The 22790-nt window shown below is 58.2% G+C and overlaps 1 protein-coding gene across 7 annotated transcripts in view; it reads left to right on the top strand.

The window, feature by feature from the left end:
- The window catches only part of ABR (ABR activator of RhoGEF and GTPase), a 188689-nt gene that overhangs the window by 158970 nt on the left and 6929 nt on the right, over positions 1-22790 (top strand). For 6 of the 7 annotated variants that reach the window (XM_080681597.1, XM_080681601.1, XM_080681602.1 and 3 more), the window contains 3 exons: positions 20711-20770; positions 21009-21118; positions 21805-21944. In XM_080681597.1, coding sequence (XP_080537723.1) covers positions 20711-20770; positions 21009-21118; positions 21805-21944 — 310 coding nt within the window. Of the gene's footprint in view, positions 1-7535; positions 7986-20710; positions 20771-21008; positions 21119-21804; positions 21945-22790 lie in introns of those variants that run through there. The other variant, XM_080681603.1, reaches the window with a different exon arrangement.

Below are 22790 nucleotides of genomic sequence, written 5' to 3' on the forward strand. Positions count from 1 at the left end.
CTTCCCAGCCTTCACATCTACTCCCCCCTGAGGGACATCGAGGGCCAATGGCCGTGGTCAAGAGAAACAGCAGTTCTCATGAGAACTGTCCATCGGAAATGCTCAGAGTCCATCCCCTTGAAGGAGGGCCAGGGGTTCCAGATTCTGCCTGCAGAGCTTGGGACTACCGGGAGGCACCGGCAGCACCCCCAAGGCAGGGGCGGTGGACAGAGGAGGTGAGCAGATGGGGCTCCATACCCCCACTTCAGCCAGGGGCCTCTGCTTTTACCTGATGGGGAGGCAGGGAGACTTTGGCATGTGATTTCATTTGGAAAGAAAGGTGGGGTGTGTCCTTTGCTTTAAAAAAAGGATGACTGTTTGGTTCAAGCTCCCGTTTTGACAGGTGTGGAAACGGAGCCCAGAGGGAGAACGTAGCTGCCCAGCCCACAGTGACCCGGCAGGACTTGTGCCCAGGCGCCCTGGCTGCCAGGAGCCTTCTTCTGCTTACAGTGGAGTGGAGCTTACAGTGGAGTGGAAAAGAGTTACTTAGTCTAACTCCGTGGTCGGCAAACTGCGGCTCACGAGCCACATGCGGCTCTTTGGCCCCTTGAGTGTGGCTTTTCCACAAAATACCACGGCCTGGGCGAGTCTATTTAGAAGAAGTTTAAGTTTAAAAAATTTGGCTCTCAAAAGAAATTTCAATCGTCGTACTGTTGATATTTGGCTCTGTTGACTAATGAGTTTGCCGACCATTGGTCTAACTGAAAGCAAAAAGCACGGAGCTCAGTGGACCCTGACCTTCCAAACCCTCCTGCCTGAAGCTGTGTCTGCAGTGCGCAGCTATGCTGGGGGACCCCGGCCACACCATGTCCTCCCTGTGAGGAGGAGCAGGCCAGGAGCCAAGGGGTCCGGGCATTGGGCTGGCCAGGAGCGATGTCCAGGATTTGCGCAGGGAAGGAGTGGATGGACATGTGGTGGGTGTGCCCTGCCCACTCTGTCCCTGGCGGCGGGGGGGAGTGTTTAGATAAGCAAGCTGTTTCCAAAGGCTCAAGTGGATTTTCCATCCACTTCCATGACCAATGTGCCATGAGAATCACTGGGGATGGCCAGGGACATGCCATCAGGACAGTTCTGCAGGGCACAGCTCTGGGCTGTTTCAGCCTCTCCAGCCCATCAAGAGCCTCCAAGCACCCTTGGGACACCAGCTGGGGCGGGGATGGCAGCGTGGAGAGGGAGGCTGTGTGGGGACAGTGCATGCTCTGCACTGGGGCAGGGGGCAGGGAGAAGCGTGGAGAGGGAGACTGTGTGGGGACAGTGCATGCTCTGCACTGGGGCAGGGGGCAGGGAGAAGCGTGGAGAGGGAGACTGTGTGGGGACAGTGCATGCTCTGCACTGGGGCAGGGGGCAGGGAGAAGCGTGGAGAGGGAGGCTGTGTGGGGACAGTGCATGCTCTGCACTGGGGCAGGGGGCAGGGAGAAGCGTGGAGAGGGAGGCTGTGTGGGGACAGTGCATGCTCTGCACTGGGGCAGGGGGCAGGGAGAAGCGTGGAGAGGGAGACTGTGTGGGGACAGTGCATGCTCTGCACTGGGGCAGGGGGCAGGGAGAAGCGTGGAGAGGGAGACTGTGTGGGGACAGTTCATGCTCTGCAGTGGGGCGGGGGCAGCAGAGTGGAGAGGGAGGCTGTGTGGGGACAGTGCATGCTCTGCACTAGGGCGGGGGGGCGGGGAGCAGAGTGGAGAGGGAGGCTGTGTGGGGACAGTGCATGCTCTGCAGTGGGGCGGGGGGCGGGGGGCGGGGAGCAGAGTGGAGAGGGAGGCTGTGTGGGGACAGTGCATGCTCTGCAGTGGGGCGAGGGCAGCCGAGTGGAGAGGGAGGCTGTGGGGAACAGTGCACTGTGCCGTGAGTCAGCGCAGGTTTTTGGGTAGATGGGAGGATCGCAGTGCACGCTGACAGGCTGGGTGTGGACCCTTCTTTAATCTCACCCATGGATATGTTTTTATGGATTTTTTTTTTTTAAATCCTCACTCAAAGATACCTTTTCCATTGATCTTCAGGGAGAGTGAAAGGGAGGGGAGAGAGAGACAACAACACACACAAAAAAAACATTGATATGAGAGAAACACATGGATGGGTTGCCTCCTGCAAGCACCCCTACAGGGACTAGGGCGCACCTGCAACCGAGGGATGTGCCCCGACTGAAAATCAAACCTGCAACCTTTTGCACAGGGCAGCACCCAGCCGACTGAGCCACCCGCCAGGGCACAACTAGCTTTTAATCTTAGCTGCCCCTGTCCTTATACCATGCACCCCTTAAACCTTGAGCCTACCCCAGAACCTGCTCCCCACCCCTACCCTGGGCATCCATTTAACCATCTGCCTGCCATAGCGTCTATAGACCAACTTTAAAATCATTTTTCGTGAGAATTTTCAACTGAAAATATTCAAGAACACCCGAATTGTAATATATTTATTTTATAATATTCATTGCAAATTGATTTTTTAAATTAAATTCAAAATATCGTGGCGTGTGGGATGGTTTCCGTTTTGGACGCGTGGCAGTTAACTGATTAAAGCCACCAATAGCCACTTATCGACAGAGTTGAGGTTCCAGAGCTTAGAGAACTACATCGCCATACGCAGCTAGCTGCAGGGTCCAGGCCCTGGGAGTTCTGCCTGGGCTGCCTCAGGAGCCCCCTGTCGCTAATATTACCTCCTTGGAGGGGCGGGCCCGTGGTGAGGTGGCCACGGTCAGTTTGTCGGAGTTAGGCTGGCCTGTTCAAGGTCCTCCCCGCCTGGCAGTGGCAGCAATCTGTTCAGTGGCGGGGATCTGTTCAGTGGGGGGATCTGTTCAGTGGGGGGATCTGTTCAGTGGGGGATCTGTTCAGTGGGGGGGATCTGTTCAGTGGGGGGATCTGTTCAGTGGCGGGGATCTGTTCAGTGGGGGGGATCTGTTCAGTGGGGGGATCTGTTCAGTGGGGGGATCTGTTCAGTGGTGGATGAGTGGAAGAATGAATGAGTAGCCATGTAGCTTGTAGGCCCAGCTCTGCCGTTGGTTGCTCAGTGTTCTGTCCCTGGGCCTAACGCAGGCCTTGAACGTAGCAGACGTTGGGTAGATAGAGAAAGCCATCAGGGGGTCTTACTTGCTCATTCCGGGAAGAGCTCTGCCTTCCCCACACGCAGGTTTTGATTAGCATCGGCACAGAACACGGTGAGAACACACGTTAGGAATGCAGGGATCACAGAGCCAGCTGTCATACGGGGACTTTCCCATCCCCGTTTCTCACAGTTCTCCTGGGACGTGCCACCTCCCCCTCCTTGCCCACTGGCACACCCTCTGCCCAGCCCGGTTCCTCTGGGCTCTCATGCTTTGCCCTCCCTGCTGTTCTCTCAGCATGGACTCTGAGCCGGCCTTCGGGCAGGAACCACTGTGGGCTCCCTCTCCACAGCCTCAGACCCACTTTGCTCTCCACCACCACCTCGCCTCCCAGCCCTGCTCCCTTGGGGCCTGCTCCATGCAGGCGGACCCCAACCACGTCCCTCCCAGTCCTCATCCTCAGCACGATCCCAGGCTCCCCGGCTTCCAGCTCCAGCACCCGGACTCTGGGGACTCTTGGGACTCTCCCTTCCCCCTTACTCCTGACTCTCCTCACTGGGGTGCCTGTGGCCTTGCCCTCGCTGGTGGCTCAGAAACCCCTTTTCCAGGCTCAGTGTCATTTGACCGAGGACAGGGACAGAGAATTGGGGTTCTGGTCTGGGCCTGAGGGAAGATGAAGTCATTCCAGTGGGAAGAAGGAGGTCACTCCAGGGAAGTGGCAGCAGCATCCTACAGTTCTGAGGAAGAGCCTTCCCTCTGTGTTCACAAGTGGGAGATTGGCCTGGAAGCTGTCCCCACCCCCAGCTGTCACCCAGGCAGCCGGTGGCAATCCCTGCCTCTGCACCCACACGTCTGAGGCTGCATGTATTCCCTGTTGACCTTTTTTTCTTCCGTGATACCACTGCTGACCACTTTAGCCTGATTTTACCTGTCACATCGTTGCTGGGTGGCTGGTCCTGGCCACCCCAGCTGTATACCTCTCCCTGGGGATAACCCGGGGTCCTGCCTGCATCTCCTTAGGCACAGCCCCTCTCATTCCTCTGGCAGAGAGCCCAAGAAGGAGACAGGAGAGGACTGGACGGTCTGCTAGGAATGTTTTTAATTCCAAAGGCAGTGACATCTGTTCGTGTGGGCCTTACCGCCCAGGCTCTGTTTATGCAGACAGGGGGCCCTTGCATGTCCTCAGAGGCGGGTCCTGCCAGGTGTGGCTGGACGGAAGGGGTGCATAGAAGAGAGAGGGGATGAGGTTGCTTCCTGGGTGGCCAGGACAGCCCAAGCCCAGCCCATTCAGCAGAGATGAAGAAGGGTCCCTGGTGGGCTGGATGGACCAGAACTCAGACGGCTGCTTTTGAGGAACTTGCTGGGAACATTTGTCTTGTACAAACCTCCCCCACCCCCACCCCACCCCCCGTAGCCTCTGCTCCTAGACCGTCGACTCCAGGAAAGACTGAGTCAGGCTTGGGGGAGAGAAGGCACATTTGTGCTATCCCCAGAGAGAGCTCCCAGCCCACAGGGAGGAAGGGAAAGATGAGCAGCTCAAGGGAACAGTCTCCTGACAGCTACCCATCTGCTAAGGCGCTTATGTCACCATGGAGACTAGTTGGCCATCTTTCATCCAATCAGAACTGGCCTTACCCAGACAAGTGTTGAGCCTGGGGTTCCAAAGACAGACAAGAGTAGAGCTTTGGGAACAGGATCTAGTCTGTCCCCCTTCTCCCACACACCTGCAGATGGGGAGGCAGGCACACCCTGCATAGCCTTACCCCAAACTGCATCCTGGGAAATGTGACCCAAATAGAGGGAAGAGGCCTTAGAAAGCCAGCGAGGGGCCATTTCTGAAGTTTACCAGCCGGTGGTGCCGAGCGCTGATCATGTGTCTGCAGCAGGTGAATGTGGTCAGCAATTATAATGGCACCTTACCAGCCAGTTACACAACCAGCAGTTGCACATTAGCTGAGGGATGCAGAGCAAAGCTAGGGCAGGTGGCCTTTTTCCACACTCTTCAAGCCACACAACCCCTCCTCCTCCAGGAAGCCTTTCCTGATTCCCCCTGGCTAGAAATTTTCTCTCCTTTCTCTAGACTTTCATGCCACGTTATCTGTGCTGTTCTTACCGCATAAGACTGGATTTCTTGAGGGCAAAGACAGTGCTTTGTCCACCTGAGTACGACGTAGGGTAGGTGCGCAATTGATACGTGCCAAATGCCTGGATGCCTTTCTGCCTCCTGTTGAGAGCTGTTTAAGCCCATGTCTCCTCTCCTCTCTTGGGCTGTAAGCATTGTCCAGTGCAGGCTTTTGATTAATTTCTGTGATTCCTCAACCCCTGCCCCAGGCTCAGGCACATAGACCTTCAGTCAAGGCCTCTTGAATGAAATGAATGGGATGAAGAAATGAAGCCTGCAGAAATGGGTGAAGCCTTTCTGGAGGCAATGGGTTTTGTGGCAGATGGGGTGAGGAAGCTGCCTGGCCCCCACAGGGCTGGAGGAAGACTGTCTTCAGAGGTGGCACCCAGGTGGCCTGGGAGAGGCAGGTGAGGGATGGGGCAGGAAGGGTGCCTCGGGCCTCAGCTGGGCAGAGGACACAGGTGTGTGGTTGCCTCTGTGGGGCTCTTCTCCTCACCATTGGGGTGCTGGAAAAGCCATGTGGCTCAGCCCGTTTAGCTGCAGTGGCTTTAGGCAACTTAAGTTCTGGTATGAAGAGACTCTGTGCAGCCTTGGCAGCCTGGCTGGTCTGCACTGTGCAAAAACGGGTGTGGAGTGTGGAGAGCTGGAGGAGATGGGGCTGGCCTGGGTGCCCTGGAGGCCCGTCCGCGCCCCCCCCCCCCCCCCCCCCGCCAAGCCCAACAGGGCCCAGGACCCTGCCTCCACCGGCCAGGCAGAAAGCAATGCAGGACCAGATCCTGCCATAGGGCAGTCACAGTGGTGAGGTCAGCCAGACCTCTGATCATGGCCCAGGAGGCCTGGCCTCGGACCCGTTGCTCAATTTCTCGGTGTCCTTATTTTCCTCACGTGGAAAATGGGAGTGCCAGTACTTACTAAGGTTGGGGGAGCACTAAGCGAGCCAGTCCATGTGCAGGTTAGCGTGGGGACTGTTGCATAGTAAATTCTCAGTAAAGGGCGGCTCTCATTATGATCGGGTTGGCTATCTGCCGTGAAGCCGCCACCCCTGTCTCCAAAAGTTAAACCTCAAGACCTGTGTGCCGGTTGAGGCCCAGCAGGAGTATTGCAGAGGCCAAGGGCTGGTTCTGTGCCCTGACCCACCCGCCCTGGGGTAACCACGAAATGTCCTGACTCAGCTCTTTTTCCTGAATCCAAAAAACCAGCCACATCTCAGTGAGCCGCAGTGGTTGTGAGCACTCCCGGCCGCAGCCGCATGGCCTCCCAGGGGAACGTTACCTCCCTGAGCCCCCCTCTCATTGATACTAAAACTGGAATGAGAACACCAACATCACAGAAGGTATGAGACTTAAATGCAATCGGATACTTGGGAGCCCTTTGCACGGGACCCAGCTCATGGTTGGCACCATGAAAATGCTGGGTTCCTTCCCACCCTGAGCCTAGCGCTGCCTGGTGTGACGGCCTGGGCGCCTCTGCGTTTGTACCCGATCATTCTGAGCTCAGGCCTTTCTCCTTTCTCTGGAAAACTTGTATGGGAAGTTTTTCCAATGCTCTGCTTTGTATTGTTACCATGCAAAACGGCTCACTTCTCACTCTTTGGCTAAAACATTCACCATCTTGATGGCCAAAAACAAGGCCGTACATCTCTAGCTCCCACGGCACCCAGCACAGACAAAGCAGCTGAGTGCCCCTTACAGCACAAGCCTTTTTCGGGTTTCTCTGGCCCAGCGCACAGGCGTGGTTAAAGGTGGACGTGTGAGGAGCACCTCTTGTGAGCACCAGAGACCAGTGTCACCCTGGGCTTTTGCTCATGTCCAAGGAGAGGGCCCATAGCAGCGAGTCCTCCTTCCCCACTAGGGACCTTCCTTATGCGTTACGTTCTCCACAAGAGGTTGTCTGCTGGTACATGCCTGTCTGGCCCTGTTGAGGGGGGCACCTTGTGGCAGGAGTTGGGAGTAAGGATGCAGACCTCCAGGGCCACAGCTTCTTTTCCAGGACAAAGGACCGCTGTGGATGGCCAACACTCAGCTCCTGGCTCTGAGCCCCGCTCACCCCTCCTGGCTCCGCCCAAGCCTCCCTCACCTCCAGGCCCAGGGAGCAGCCTGGCGGTGAAGGGGTTAACCGGGATCTAGAGCGCAGGGACTGGGTTGTGTTTAGCCGCTTGTCAAACTTTATTTAGTAGGGGCTGGAGGGAGAGAGGCAGGGTCGGTGCGGAGGAGCCCCAGCCTGCCAGGAGTTAAAACCGGGAGGTTGGGTTTTTGGAAGGGGCAGCCTCCAGTGCCTGAGTCACTTCCTTCGGGGGAGGCGGGGACCTCCCCTGGACTCTTCTCCCGGCTGGCCGGTCTGCGGCGCACGCACTCGCACTCGGGTGCTGGGACCAGGGACCAGGAGGCGAGCAGAGGGCCCCAATCGGGGCTCCCCAGCAGCCGTCTCCTCTCCGGGGAGGAGGGACAGGGGAGGAGAAAGCCTCGCCTCGCACCATGCGCTTCCCGGCCCCGCTCCAGTAACTGTGCCGCCGCTGGGGGGCTGAGCGCTCGGACGCGGACGCTCCCATCCGCGCTGAGCTCTGAGCTCTCTGCGCTCTCTGCGCTCCGGTGCCTGTGTGCCACTGTCTGTGGGCCGCCGCGCGCCGGCATGACCGACGTCCTGCCTCAGCCCGACTGCAGCCTGAAGGCGGTGTGCGAGCCGCTGGAGCGCTGCTGCCTGGATCCGCTGGAGGAGCCGGGGAGCAAGCGGCCCCCCAACACGGGCGCCCGGCTCTGGGGCCGTGTGCGCAGCAAGCTGCTCCGCCAAAAGGTGCTGGTAGGGGACTTGCGGGTCCGGAGGGGGTGGACTAGAGGGACCGAGAGAGGGCAGGGTGCTGGGGCCCATGGGGGTGCCGGGCCGCTCTGCCCCTCCTTGTGGAGCGCCATCCCAGCTCCTGCCTGACTGTGGAGTCCTGGGACAGAACTGGGGGCTGCTTTAGGTCTGCTCTCTGTGGCCTGGGTTTGATGATTAATGCTGGTTGCTACCCCCGCCGCTGACCCTGGCTGCTTTCTCTGCCTTGGGAAAGGGGGGTTGTCTCCTGTGGGAGAGGATTGCCGGGCTCCTTTCTGAGTCCAGGAATATGAACAGACTGGGCAAGGGGCTCCTGGGCATCAGTGGCCCCCCACGGTGTTCAGCCAAGACCCTAACCCCTTGTATCCAGTGGACACTGCTGGCTGCCCCTTCGCTGCGGGGCACTGACAGTGGCCCCTCAATGCCATCAGCTGTGGGAGGTTTCTTTGTATGGGACTGTGGCATCCTTGCCCACCAGGGAGGAGGGATGTGGTGGGGAGGCAGAGGCACTGCTGAGTCTGGGGTCCATAGGCTGCCTCTTCAGGGACCACCCAGCTGACTGCTGGCCCAGTGCCAGTCAGGCACCAGGCAACTCAGTCAGTGTGCCAGAGGGTTCCTGACCCAACGGGCAGTTCAGAGCAAGCTGTGCCAGGGAAGCCTGCCCATCCTGCTTGCAGCCCCAGACCTGGGTGGGGATTAAAGTCGAGATAGAAGCTGACTGTCTGCAGCTGGGCAGGCTGCCTCGGGGCTGGCTTTGGGCCCTGGCATCGGGCGTCCGAGGAAGAGCCAGACCCAGGGCCTAGCACACAGTAAGTGCTTGATAACTGCAGACAAATGAACTGCCTGAGCAAGGTGTCCTGGTGGCCAGAGCCATGCCCTTCAAGGCAGTCATGGGGAGGCTCTGGCTGGTCTGCGTGGCTGATGGGGGTTTGCAAGCTCTCCTGTGCTCAGAAGGGGGCCCTTTGCAAAGTCCTCGCTACCAGCCAGCAAAGGTTCCTGGCACCTGCCAAGAGGAAGTGCTCTTGGGCCCATTGGCTCCTGGTCTAGTTTCTTCCCCTGCCAGTGGGGCGCACTTGACCTCCCAGAGATGACATCAGTCCTAGAAAGTGCTGGGCCGGGCAGCAACTTGAGCTGTCCTGCTTTGGCCGCTGGGTCACCTTCAGCCTCTCTGGGGACCAGGCTGGCAGAGCCCTGCTGGCCTCAGCTGCTACCAGAGCCCCTCTGTGCTGAGGCAGCTGTCTGTGCCCGGCAGCACGGAGCCATCCCCCCGGCACCCCTTCTCCCCAAACCCTGCTGAGGCCAGCAGATAGCAGCCCAAAGCTCCTCGTCCAGTCACAACCCTCGAGGTTGGCAAGAAACTGACCCAGCAGGAGCCTAGCACAGTGCCAGCCAAACAGAGCCCTTCCGATGTACCTGCACCTTTGGGGAGGTGCCTGGGGGGTAGGGAGCAACTTTAAACCCTAAAATCCCACACTTTCCCAGACTTTTTATTCTCTCCCTGTGTATCCGTGACTGGCAAAGCCAAGAGGCCATTTCAGGAACCCTTCAGCGGGCTTTGCCTCTGGGGGTGTCTGATGGCTCCGTGTCTTGTGGTGCTCTCTGGGCGAGAGTGGCGGGCCAGCCGGGCACTGGGCTGCTGAGGGGATTGGCATCAGTGCAACTGCAGGGTGGCTCTGGCGCTGGATGCTCTGTGTGGCGGGCGATTCAGTCTCCTAGCCCCCGTTGTGTGGCAAAGTCTGTCGGTGTCATGGACACAGGGTCTGCACCACGGACGGACGACAGGAACGTTCATCCGCCCTGCTGTGCCCGCCCTGCTGTGCCCGGGCAGAGGGGTGGGCAGGCCTTCTTAGGGAGCCAGGCCCTCTGCCCACTTCCCTTCCCAGCTGCATTCACCTGTTTTTTATTTATTTTTTAGGTCAGGTAGCAGCTTAGGTGGGGTGGGGGAAGGGTACCAGGTACTGCCCAGCCTGGCAGGAGCGGCCGCCTCAATAACTTGGCACTAAGGATTTGATGTGGTGGATGCCCCAGTCACCTGTGGCCCTCCTGCTCCCATTTAACCAAAGATGAAAGGCTGGAGGAGTTGGGGGGAAGGAGGGGAGCTGTGACTCATCTGGGGACGCTGTGCTGGGGCTGGAGAATCGGTTCAGATGGAAAAGTCCCAGGATTCACCTGTAGGGCCTCTGGGAGTCTGCTCAGGGCCCACTCACAGGCTCTCCTTTGGGTCCCAGGGGCTATGGTTGGGTTGTTCTTATCCCCAAAGAGAGTTCTGGGGCCGAAGCCTCACTCCAACCTCTGACTTGGCAGTTGGTGTGTTGTGCAAGCATTTAGCAGAGGAGACACGTGGCATTTGGGTTTGTGGGTTCTGCCAGTCCTCTTGGCGTTTTAACCTCGCATTTCTCCTTTTCTTTTTTTCACTTTGCTCCAAATCACACTCCAGGAGACCAGGCTCTGTGCCTGTCCTTCCTCCCACCCTGCCTGCTTCGTAGGTTGCACTTTGGAGGGAGAGGGACAAACCCCACCCCCTGAAGTGTCCTTGTGGGGGCCATAGAGGGCTAGGAGGGCCCCAGTGAGGGTAGGCCAGAGTATTTGTCTGGGGGCTCTGATGGGGAAATCTAGGCCCCATTGTTGCCCTGCAGCCAGGCCAGATACCAGCTGGAGGTGGGGAGTCGGGCGGAACTGGCAGGTTCCAGGGGAGTGGGGAGAGTTGAGGTGGGCTCCTGATGACCTTGTCTTTGCGTTGAGAGGTCGCCGTGTGGGTCTGAGAATTCCCTGCCTCCATGGAGCTTCTCTCTGGAAGCTGGAGGCTGGCAAAGTAAACTGAGGGGTTTGCAGAGTTCGCCTGCTCTGTGATGGGGTTTGCTCCCCTCTGCTTCTAGGAAGGGTCAGAGGGGTCACTGAGGAAGGACAGGATGAGGAGCCACCTGTCTGGGGAACCTGCGGGCTCAGGAGGGTCCCTCTCTTTACCTTCTTGATTGCCACCACAGGGCAGCTCCTGGCCCCTCCCAGAGGCCGGCATTTACAGGGACAGTTCTTCCTCACAGGTAGCCCCAGGTATGCACACCATACATCCCCCTCAGGCTCACGGGCTGTGGAGGGGGCAAGGGTGCTGGGGTATAACTTAGCTATGTCGTGAGCTCACTGTTTTTATTTCATGACCTGGCTCTAGGCATCAAGAAAGATCTTGAAACCTTATATAACAGACATCTGTCCTGCCCTGGCTGCCCACTGCTCGGCCCTGACCCCTCCCCCTGGCCCTACCTCTCTCCACCTTGTTGGCTAAAGGAAAGGGACCTGCACCCTGGTCTTCACCATGCAACTGCCCACCCACCCCTAGTGCTCCATCCACTGTCGGCAGGGCACAGGGGTGCTCCCCTAGGCCTGGGGGACCTTGCAGCCGCTCATTGCCTCTAGGGCCTCCGTGTGGGCCAGCTGGAGGGCGGAGGGGCGTGGCGTGACCGCCCTGCATTCCTGCGTCACTCTGCTTCTCACAGCACTTTCTGACTCCCTAGAGAGAGGACCTTACTCCTAGGATCACATGGTGGCCTCCTGACCCCAGTGCTCCCGCTTCTCCTCCAAGCCGGCTCCCGAGAGGCCCGTGTGCTTCCACAGGGCAGGCGTCCTTGACTCTGAGAATCAGACTCGGAGCCAACCAGACCCACAAGTTGTGTGACTTTTTGGAGAGGGTCACAGACCCCAAGGTGGGAGCCCCGTGCTTGCTCTGAGTGAACTGGGCAGGTGCTGTTTGTTGGCACCTGGGGAGGTTAGAGAAGCCACTGGCGCTCCCGGCATCCCTGTGACCCACAGCTGGCCTGGCCAGGCAGCCACGCTGGGCTTGGTGCCCCAGCTTTTGGATGGCCCCAGACCAGGGGCAGCTGAGCCTGCCAACCAAGGTGGTTCCCGGAAGGCCAGGGCTGCCGGAGCCCAGTGTTGCAGGAGAACCCAGGAGGCCCCAGGAGGGCAGCCATTTTGGAACGAGCCCAGAAACTTCTGCAGGCGCTGGTTGGGGGAGTTTCCGGGTGCCCACATGGTCGGGAGCTGGTCAGCAGGTGCCGTGTTCTGGGAGCTCCCTTGCACCCTAGAGGAACACATAGCCCAGGCCCGGGGAGGAAGCCAGAGTCAGTCCTGGATCTGGAGCCCAGCGAGCCTTAGACTAAGCCCCACTGTGTGTGGTCCCCCAGGATGGGGCCTAGGGAGGTAGGCAGCGGCCATGGAAGCCGCCCTTTGAGATTCCTCTGCAGAGAGGCTGGGAGGGCCCGTAACCCCACAGTGAATTCCCTGGTTCTGCTGTGGCCAAGAGAGAAGCTGGAATGGCCATTGTCCTGGACAGTGACCACCCAGGGTCGGTGCCTCCGATGTGCAGAGCCAAGCAGTGACAGCCACAGTTCCCTTCCCGCCAGACACCAGAAGGCCTCTTTCTCGCTCTGGCTCCTCCTTGGAGAGCTCCCGCCCCTCAGGCTGGTGTGGCACTGTCATTTTTTTTTTTTTTTAATATATTTTATTGATTTTTTACAGAGAGGAAAGGAGAGGGATAGAGAGTTAGAAACATCGATGAGAGAGAAACATCGATCAGCTGCCTCCTGCACACCTCCCACTGGGGATGTGCCCGCAACCAAGGTACGTGCCCTTGACCGGAATCGAACCTGGGACCTTTCAGTCCGAAGGCCGACGCTCTATCCACTGAGCCAAACCGGTTAGGGCTGGTGTGGCACTGTCTTAACCTGACACGTGACCTTGGACAAATCCCTTCACCTCTGTGGTTCCCTGGCATCAGTAGAATGAAGGGGCTGTGCAGGGTGATCTCCTAGATCCAGTTCACATGATGATCTTGGCCACGTCTCAAGATTCCTATTCCTAAGCCTTAAACTCTCAACACACTGGGAAAAGCTGGGTGGGAGAGGTCACGGGCTGCTCCTGGGCCCAGGCCAGCCCTTCGCTGGCACGGGAGAAGCGAGGGGAGCCGGGATGTGGGCCTTCTCGACCCCGGTCCTGAAGGAGCCCTGGTGGGAAGGCATTTTCTCCATCCCCCGTATCCCAATTAGTTCATTTAGTCCCTGAATATTGATGGGGCACCTTCAGAGTGCTGGCCACTGCACGGGTGGCCCAGGCAGAGGGCCCTTACTCTCATGGAACGTTCTGTCTATAGGAGTCAGGCAGTGAGTGAGATTTCAGGCTCTGGCTCTGCTTCTCAGTGGTTAGAGCATCAGCCTGCACACTAAAGGGTCTTGGGTTCAATTCCCCGTCGTGGGCACGTACCTGGGTTGCAGGTTCACTCCCCAGTCCTGGTCAGGATGAGCGTGGAAGGCAACCAGTCAATGTTTCTCTTTTTCTTTCTCTCCCTTCTTCCCCTCCCTCCCTCCCTTCCACTCTCTAAAAAAGCAATGGGAAAAATATCCTTGGGTGAGGGTTAACCAAAAACATTAAACGGGGTAATGGATTAGAGAGTAATGGAGAGGGAGAGGCCTTGCTTAGAGAGATAATTTTGAACTAAGATTGAAATGACAAGAAGGACTCTTGATAGATCTGGGACAGTGCGTTCCTGGCAGAAGGACCGGCCGGGCACAAACCCCGTGACCGGGGTGACGGCGGTGTGTGCAGAGGTGGACAGAGGCTGCGTGGAGAGTGTGGTGGACCGCGGACGGAGTGGGCAGGGGCCAGCTTGTGCAGGGCCTCGCAGGCCACGCGAGGGGTTTGGTTTTAACCTAAGCGCAGCGGGAAGCACAGAGTGTAGCCCAGGTAGTGACGCCGGCATGCTGTGAGCCCAGGCGGAGGACCAGGCCTTGTTCTTAGCCCTGATGCCCTACGAGGGGCTGTTATTATTAGCCACTCGTTTTACCTGTGGGGAAGCGGAGGCTCAGAGATGACACAGAGGAGGTCGTGTGAGCGGCTGAGGGCAGGACCCAGTGTTGAAACCCAGGCAGCCGGATCCTAGCCATCATACATCCTGCAAGGAGGATGCCCCAGCCTGCTGGGGCCTGTGCTGCTTCTCAGTTGTCTAGTTGTCTGGGTGCTCCAGGGGCCCGAGCTGTGTGCCCTGGGTGCGGGGGTCCTGCCCACTCGCCTTGCTGTGTGTGGTTCCCAGCCAGCAAGCTGTGGTGTGTGGGGCCCAGGGAAGCGGCCCCTGGGAGACCCCTCCGTGGGCACAGGCAGTGGAATTGCTGGTGCCTCTCATTCTTACTAGCAGGCTCTGTGCCCGGATGGCCTTCCTGGCTGGGAAAGGGAGGATGAAGTCAGCCTTTCATCGTTTTTACCAAAGTGCCCAAGTTCAGAGGGAGGCCACTGAGCCACAGCGGTCCTGAAGGCCTCGCCTTGGCCTCGCCACGGCAGCCAGCGTGAAGCGGCCCAGCCGGGACCTCAGGTGGCCTCTCGCCTCGGACTTTGACCTCTAAGTGGGCCCTTCCGGTTGAAGACAGGGCCGCCGGGGGCTGCTCTGTGCTGCTTTGACCCTGACCAGTTACTTTTCCCGAGTGACCCCATCCTTGTTACCCTGTGCCCACAGCATGTCCCTGAGCTGGGTGGGGCAGCTTCCTGGTGTTAGTTTGAGGCCTGGTTCTGGGGTGAAGTCTGCGGCAGGGAAGACAGCGGTGGGGGGCCCGCTCTGAAAAGGCAGGGCCCGGGGCTCTGGAGAATTGTGCCCGGCCTTGGAGTCTCCCGAAGCAGCCCAGGTTTGAGTTCTGTCTGCAGCAGTGCCCGGCCCAAGGCCTCAGCATGTGGAGGCGGGGGGCAAGCTGGACGTGGGAACGCAGAGCGCTGGGGAGGGCAGGTCACAGGGGGGTGCCATGAGGCTAACCTGCCTTCAATAAAAGCCTCATTCAGAGCGGCTAAACCCTTTCCATATGTGGGCCACTGGGAACTTCAAAGTTCTGGGCAGGGGGTTGGGGGAGGCAAGCTGAGGCGAGTGGCCCATCCCAGCGCCTTGCACAAGCCTGTCGTGTGCTGGCCTGGGAGCGGGGCCTGACCCTGCAGGGTGAGGGCTGGAGGGCAGAGCTTGCATGGCCGTGGGGGGAAGGCAGGCCTCTGGGAAGACGGGTGAGTTTACAGAACCTGGTCTCCCTGACCCAGCCGCTGCGCTGGAGGCCAGGATCTAGGCCCTGGCACCCCCTCCCACTCCACCCTGCCACGTCAACGGAATCCTGCAGTACCCTCCCCCAGAGGGAGGAGAGCAGGCTCTTGGCAGCTCCCTGTCCCCCCCTTGCCAGCCCTGCCCGGCCTCTCACGCCTGTGGTCTGTCCCAATGACAGGCTGGCTCTGGTGTCTGCAGGGGACCCAGCCCAGGGTATGTGAACGCACTCGGAGGAGGCAGGGGAAAGCCAACCCAGGACCGCCACCGTGGCCCAGGCCGGGGAGCCACAGGAAGTGGGCCCCAGGCACACAGGACACCGGCTCAGGGCCTGGTCACAGCCAGCACCGCCTCTGGCAGGCGTCCCCAGAAACACGGCTCTGCCTCCCCTTCAGTCCCCATCCACCTCTGAGGGCGACAACTTCGCGGTGCCCAGCTGACTCCTTACTGTTAAGAGCACTTAGTTTTTATCTCCTAAACACAGCGCTGGGCTTCGAGGGACATCCACGCCGCCACTCAGGGCAGGCCCGGCCCGGAGAGCCCAGGGACAGCAGTGCCGAGCGAAAGGAAGGGCGTGCTCGGCCTGCAGAGGGACAGAGGCCCGACAGGGACTGTGCTGGGGGTGACAGTGGGGCTCTAACGGAAGGGTTAGCACCGAGGGACTGGGGGGAGGAAGTGGAGTCCTGGGAGCCCTGGGCCGCCGGTGAATAGATCTGTAGGTCTGCATGGGCCCGTCACCCAGTGACCTCTGTGCCTGTGCCTCCCCGCCCCCTCCCCTGGCCGTACTGTCATAGAAGGGCCACCACAGGCCCCTCATGGATTGAAGCAGCCCATGTGAGGGGAGGGGGAAGGGTGGCGGCAGAAGACTTTCGGGCCGGCTGGGTGGTTGAAGGCGTGTGGTGTAGTGGGAAGATTTGCCCACCCTTAGAAGGACCCGGAACAAGGGCTCTGTCACCTACTCAGGAGAGCAGGATGGGGACCCCAGACTCTGGTGCCGCTGAAATCCCAAGCACCGGGGGGAAACCATGAACGGCCAGCACTGGGGTCACCTGCCCCAGGCTGGAGACAAAAGGGGCCGGGAGGAAGGGCTTAGACCCCTCAGAGGGGACCCCGAGAACATTCCCAAAATGAAGGTGACACCACCATCTGGAGGGTGCTCGGGTGTGCACAGAGCACCTGCCCCTGCCCTCAGATCCTCTGATCCTCAGGCCTCTGCAAGGCCGCTGGGTGTTCCCTGTCCCGAACATGAGGCTGCTGAGGCCCAGCGAGGTCAGCAGCTGCCCAGCTCCTGCCACTCTCCCCGAGTCTGTGGCCTCCCAGGTGGGGATGCAGGGTTCCCACCAGGAGCCCAGGATGTCGGTGCAGTGGCCCTAGTGGTTCTCTCCTGGACATCAGTCCCAGAGGTCGGCCGATTCTCCCTGGCAGAGCGACGTCTGGGTATGCAGACGTGATCAGACCAAGTCCAAAAGCAAAGGCTGCTCACTATGGGTGAGCTGCTCCCAGTGGCCATGTTCAGCCCACTCGTTCATCACTTTCTCCAGCATGTCCTATGGCCCGTTTCCCTCCTGCCTGGGCCCCACCTTGGGGAGCCCCACTGTGTGTGTATTTCCTGTACAGTGAAGGAGGGGCCCTCTGGGGGTCTCCCCAGCCTGGCCCTTTGCAGCCCCATCTGCCTCCCTCCCTCAGGTGATCTGAGGTTCCCAGGTGCCTGCTCCGCAGGGCAGTGGATGGCCCCTATCTGCTGGGACTGGAGGGTGAGCAGTCAGGTGTCCCTCTCCACGCCATCCCAGGAGCTGGCCCTCTGCCCCCAGCACTAATCTAATCAGGAAATAGCAGAGTCCACATTTCCCAGGGGTTATAAATAGCCACAGCAATGCAGGCAGCATCATTTCTCTGGAAAACGTGCCATGTCCCTCTCCTCTGCACCCTCCCTTCTCTGTATTTAAATGACATCCTGAAATAGACTTGGCTTCTAGAGGCTGCTGGCCTCCTGGGAGACAGAGCGCCATTGTTGGGGCGCCGAGGGGCTGGGCAGGCCTCCCTGAGCGGGTGCCCGGGTGCACCTGTAGAGAGGATCGGGAATGCGGCGGTGGTGGGAACTTGCAGTAAAACTCATCTGGCCTCAGACAGGCTGGTGCGTGCAAAACAGCTGCAAACAGCGCCGGCAGGCTGCGGAGGGCCAGGGCCTTGGTGCCAGGGGCAGAGGGAACGGAAGGCTCCTGAAGCCTGGGGTTATCCCGGAAGGCTTTCTGGAGGAAGCGGGGCTAGCTCTGGGCCTCAGCGTGAGTTGCTTTTCCTGTCTCCGCTGCTCCCAGGAAAACGCAGGGCTGCGACCTGGCAGCTAGAACAGAAGCAGTGGGGAGAGAAGTAACAGAGGATTGTACTGGGGGCGCCTGCCAGCACCAGGTCTGCCCCTGGTGCCAGTCCACGCGCCAGGAGCCCTGCTGTCTCCTTTCTAAATAAATAACGGTAACAGCAGCCGTCGTCTTCGCCAGGAGGTGCCGGCGCCAGGCCAGGTGCTTTATCTTGCAGGGGTAGCAGAGCAGATGTGTCCGAGAGACTTGACTTTGCCGCCCAGCTCTCACTTTGTAGATGTGTGGCACTAGGCTGGCTTCTCGTCCTCTTTAAGCCTCCATGTCCCCGTCTGTAAAATGGGAGCAGCTATCAAGGCTTAAACCTCTGAGGCTTGTTATGATGATTCACGGAGATGCTGTATGTAAAGGGTTGGGCGTAGTGCCAGACCTACAGGAGATGCTCCCAAACCAGCATTTGCTATTACTGTTTTCCATAGCAACGCTCTGAGGTAGGTACAGACACCCCCGCAAGGAAACTGAGGTTCGGAGAGGTAATGTGACTCGCCCCAACTCACACAGTTGAATGAAGAGCAAACATCTGGGCTCTCAGTCCCTACCCTTTCCCCACTCGGGCTGTGTCCAGATTCCACTGCAGAACCCAGGGAGGGGCCCCTGGCTCAGTCCATGGCAGCTGTCAGGGGAGGCTGGGGCAGCGGAGTGGCCTTAGGTGATTCTGGCCAGGTGCCGTGACCATGGAATTGGGCTGAGGTTCATGCCGATGCTTGAAGAGACCATCGTTAAAAGCGTGGTCACTCCAGAATGTGTGCTCCAAGGCTAGCATCTGCCCCTGTTGACAAAGAGCAGCTGGGGGCAGACCCAGGCCCGTGTCCAAGTGGGTACCCAGCCTTCTGGCTGGGATGAAGGCTGGTGAGGGGTTGGGACAAAACGAAGTTTCCCAGGGAGGGAGGCTTCAGGAAAGTGAGGCCAAACTTGGGGCTTCCTTTGGTGACACAGTAGGACCCCTGGCCCCAAGCCTTCCGGGAGAGAGGGCGGGGCAGCAGCCCCGCTGGTGAATCCCACACGCTTCCCTGTATTTAGGGAGGTGTTGGGTGGGGAGCGTGGGGGTGCTCGGTTCTCTCCACACCTCTCTCCTCTCTCCTGTTCTCAATTCTGTCCCTTCTTCGGGCAAGGAACTGACTGCTGAAGGCTGGGCCCGGACCAGAGCTGGCCCAGATGTAGACACCAGACCCAGCAGATGCTTGGGTGCCTGTCCCTAGTTGGTGTGTGCATGATGGAAGGTTCAGGAAGGACTTACCTCGAGCTGTAGGAAGCCCCAGGGCCCAACGCACTCTGCATTGACCCGGATGGCTTTCCTCCGTGGTGAGGCCTGTTGAGCAGCGGTGTTCAAACCGTGCACGTGTCCCTGGGGTGTGCAGGGACTTTCCAGGAGCGGCATGGCAGGGAGAGTTTCAAGGGAGTTGGTTTGCAGATCCTCAACTCCCATCAGTGCTATTGTCAAAAAGCGATCGTCTTGTGAAGGGCCTTTGACCATCACCTCTCTCTGCAGAGGAGCTCGAGGCTGAGGCTCGAGGCTCGCTGTGGACGTGGCCCAGGTCTGCCACCTCCGGGCTACACAACAGAGGGGCCACTTGGAATGCGGGGGCAGGTGTTGAAAAAATGAAAGGCTAATGGCTGGGTGATAGATCCTGTCGCCAGGCAGGTGGCTTCCCCTTCTTTGTTTTCTACAACTGATGGAAATTGGCAGCCGAGAGGCTGTTTAAAATAAATTTTGACTAAGGGTAAATGTGCAATTCAAAGCAACAAGGAAAGAAGTTAAATATTGCTTAACGTTGCTACAATAAAACTACGTAGGCCTCATCTACTTCTTTATGTGAACAGGATGCTTTGTTCTTTACATCTTTCAAAACAAAAACCCCCAAAATATGAACAGAATTTATGTTATACCCTGTCTCACCCTACTATTCGTATACACACATGAGCTCACACAGAAAACATGCTCTACCCGTCTGCTTAAGGGACACCATTCCACCAAAATGGCCCTTTGCTGCTGAATAGTTATTACAGTTTCCAATGTGGTGGTTAATTGTTATTGTATGTTGCTAATTATTATAATAACTGATCCAGAATATGTTTTGAATATTTAGAGCCTTGTGGTCTGAGGAAATTTTTCATTTCCATTTATACAGATATTTTTATTGAAGTGAAATAGAATAGGGTGACAAATAAAAGGCTGTAACATCAAAAAAATACAAACTAGGGCAAAACCCTTTGGGAAAAGAGACTTGAAACAAGTTCAGGAGAGAGAGGCAGTGGGGCTTCTACGAGGGCGGGAGGGCTGTGATGTCTTTGTACACAGACGGCGATGGGTATCAAATCACATGCTATTGGACTTCACGGAACACATTTCAGAGAATGAGGTAACAGTTTTATTTTAAGATGTAAATATTTACATTACTTTGGAAATTCTATTCCTTGCAAGTATTTAAACTTGCCTTGGAAATATTCAGATGTTGATTTTAAAATGTGCCAGAGAGTGCATGGTTTTCAGATTTGTGGGTGCACAAGGGAAAACAGTTTGAAGGCCACTGGGTCAGAGAAACGGCGTCCTGTCCACTCCCCTGTGAGGGAGGCCTCTGAGCCTCTCCTGCCATCCCCACCTCCCGGGGGCTCCTGCCTAATGTGGGGGCCTCCCCGGCCGAGTGTTTGCTTCCTTGCGGGACCAACCGCTTACCACAAGTATCTCACTGAGTCTTCACAACAACCCGGCGAGGAAGGTTCTGTTACCTACTGCAATGAACAGATGGAATAAACGAGGCTTACTCAGCGAGGTTAAAACTTCCCGGGGTCATGCAGCTGCAAGCGGCAGAGCCGAGATTCAGACCCAGCAGCCTGACTCCCGAGACGGCTTCACCACTGTCTGCATCGCACTGCCTCCCCTTCAGCACCTCCATACATGGGCTACATCCCCTCCTGTCAGATGGTCAAGCAGATTGCTTACTGTTTGTGAGCCTCAGTTTCTGCATCTGTGAAATGGGTGATAATCCCATCTCACGGGGTGATGGTCAGGAGTAAATGAGAGGTGATGGGCGAAGGTACCTAACAGTGTGCCCTACCTCCTTCACTGAGTTGGGGGTAGTCCTTCACTAACCAGGCCAGGAGGGGCTGGAGGCTGAAGCCACCGGAAGGGTTGATTTCCGGATGAGCATCAGGCCCCTCTTCTGCCTTCCTGACCATTTAGCCAGCTGATGAGCAGTGGCTGAACAACAGAGATCTGGCTTCGTCTCTAGCTATCACCTCTCTCTCTCTCACTTGTGTTCTTTCTTTCTTCACAGTTGGATCCACAAACCGTAGAAACCAAGAACTGGCACACAGATGTGATCGAGATGAACGGGGTGAGCTGGAGAGCTGGAAATGTCTGCATGGTGGGTGGGCAGCCCGACCTCTGGCTGGTGTCCTCCGGATGCTATCCTGCCCCTCAGCCCAGTCCCTCCCCCTTTTCCTCCTACCCCCTTCCCACTCCCGCCCTACCAGTATGGCAGAGCCTTGGGTGCAAGAGGTGGGCCTTGTTTACAGTCCTGCAAGGGGTCCCTAGGTTTTGGGGCACTCATGCCCTGCCTCACCCCCGACCAGATCAAAGTGGAATTCTCCATGAAATTCACCAGCCGAGACATGAGCCTGAAGAGGACGCCATCCAAAAAGCAGACCGGCGTCTTTGGCGTGAAGATCAGCGTGGTGACGAAGTAGGTGCTGCCTCCCGTGTGAGTGCTATGTCAGTGCCCAGGGCCCTGCCTGCCCTGCCTGCCCTCGCCTGGCCCCTAAGCAGTCACCCTCCAGTTCAGTAGTCACAGTGACAAGTGCGGAGGCCAAAAGTGGCCCGCAGAGGTGTATTCTCTGCTGCACATGCTACTTTAGAAATACACGAGCCAGTATTGCAACACCAGGGTGTTGCATGGGAAAATGCCAGGTTGTCAGCTTCTCGTAATAAATGGGAAGATGTGAAACTGTAGGCCCACATTTCAACTTGGCCGGGGCTGGCTGGACTCCAAGGAGTAGCTGCCCCTCGGACAAGGGCCGGCATCCTCGGCTCGCCACCATCCCGCTCTCCAGGGCCCGACCCCCTCCCATGTATAGGGTACCTGCTGGGGCTTCCATAGCCTTAGAATCTGAGACCTCTATTCCTAGGAACGTTCTCTCAGTCTTTGAGCTTATCTCCCAAACTTCCCCCTTTGTCCCTGCTGTCCCTCAGCAGGCAGGCCTTGGGTGGGCTGTGTGGGGCAGCGTGGCATGGCCTCTTTCTCAGCCCTGTTCCTGCCCCCACCTCCTGATTGCAGAGGCTAGAGCTCTCCAAGGCCAAGTATTTGGGGAGGGGTCTATGTAGCCATCACTGGGGGCCTCCCTCCACCCTCCCTCCTTTCTCCTCCCCCAGGCGGGAACGCTCCAAGGTGCCCTACATCGTGCGGCAGTGTGTGGAGGAGGTGGAGAAGAGGGGCATCGAGGAGGTCGGCATCTACCGGATATCAGGGGTGGCCACAGACATCCAGGCGCTGAAGGCCGTCTTTGATGCCAGTGAGTCCGGAGGCCCAGTGCGAGGCGGCGGGGAGATGGTGCTCCAGCAGGCACATAGCGGCAGGAGAGCCCAGTGGAGGCAGGAGGCCTTCTCCATGGAGAGGCCCGACCGGCCGAGGGAGGAGCCTCAGCCTCTACCTGCAGTCGGTGGTGTGGGCTGGACCATTTCTGAGTCCCTGTGGCAAGGGCTCTTCCTGCACTTTCTCACATGGTCCCCTGCCCCCAGCCCTTACCCATTGTTACAGGTAAGGGAACTGAGACTCAGAGAGGTCAAGACACTGGCCCAGGCTTGCCCAGCTAGTAGGTTTCAAGCCTGACTTAAACGCAGATCCTTCTGACTTCAGAGTCCAAATTCCTGGCTCTCGCTAGCTCCCAGGTTCCTGGGGGTGCGAGGGAAGGAGAGACTGTGAGCCTGGGCTGGCTGGCTCCCCACCATCTCCAGGGCCCCATGTGCCTCTGGGAGGGCACTGTCTGTGGCTTTGACTGCAAACTCCTCCATGGTAGACCTGCCCTTTCTAGGTCTTCTTCCCCCATCTCGCCAGTTCAGGCCTCAGCAGCAGCACACCCCGTAGCCGGCCTGGCAGTGCCAATTCCGCGGGAGCTGAGAGCGAGTGTGTGTGTCCCTGTTCGGGAAGCCTGGGCTGGGGAGCTGGGGGGCTGGGGACATGCTGGCTCCTCAGTGCAGCCTGGAGGCTGAGGCTTTGTTGGAACATGATTTTAGGTGTAAAAAATGTGCGGTGCCTTCCAGAGCAGGCTTAGCAGTGAGGAGGTTCCAGTGGAGGGAGGATGTGTGGCACGTGGTTCGAATGTGGCTCCAGAATTCTGGATGATGAACTCGGCTCCTCT

This window comes from Plecotus auritus (assembly GCF_963455305.1).
Source record: "Plecotus auritus genome assembly, chromosome: 7".
NCBI lineage: Eukaryota > Metazoa > Chordata > Mammalia > Chiroptera > Vespertilionidae > Plecotus > Plecotus auritus.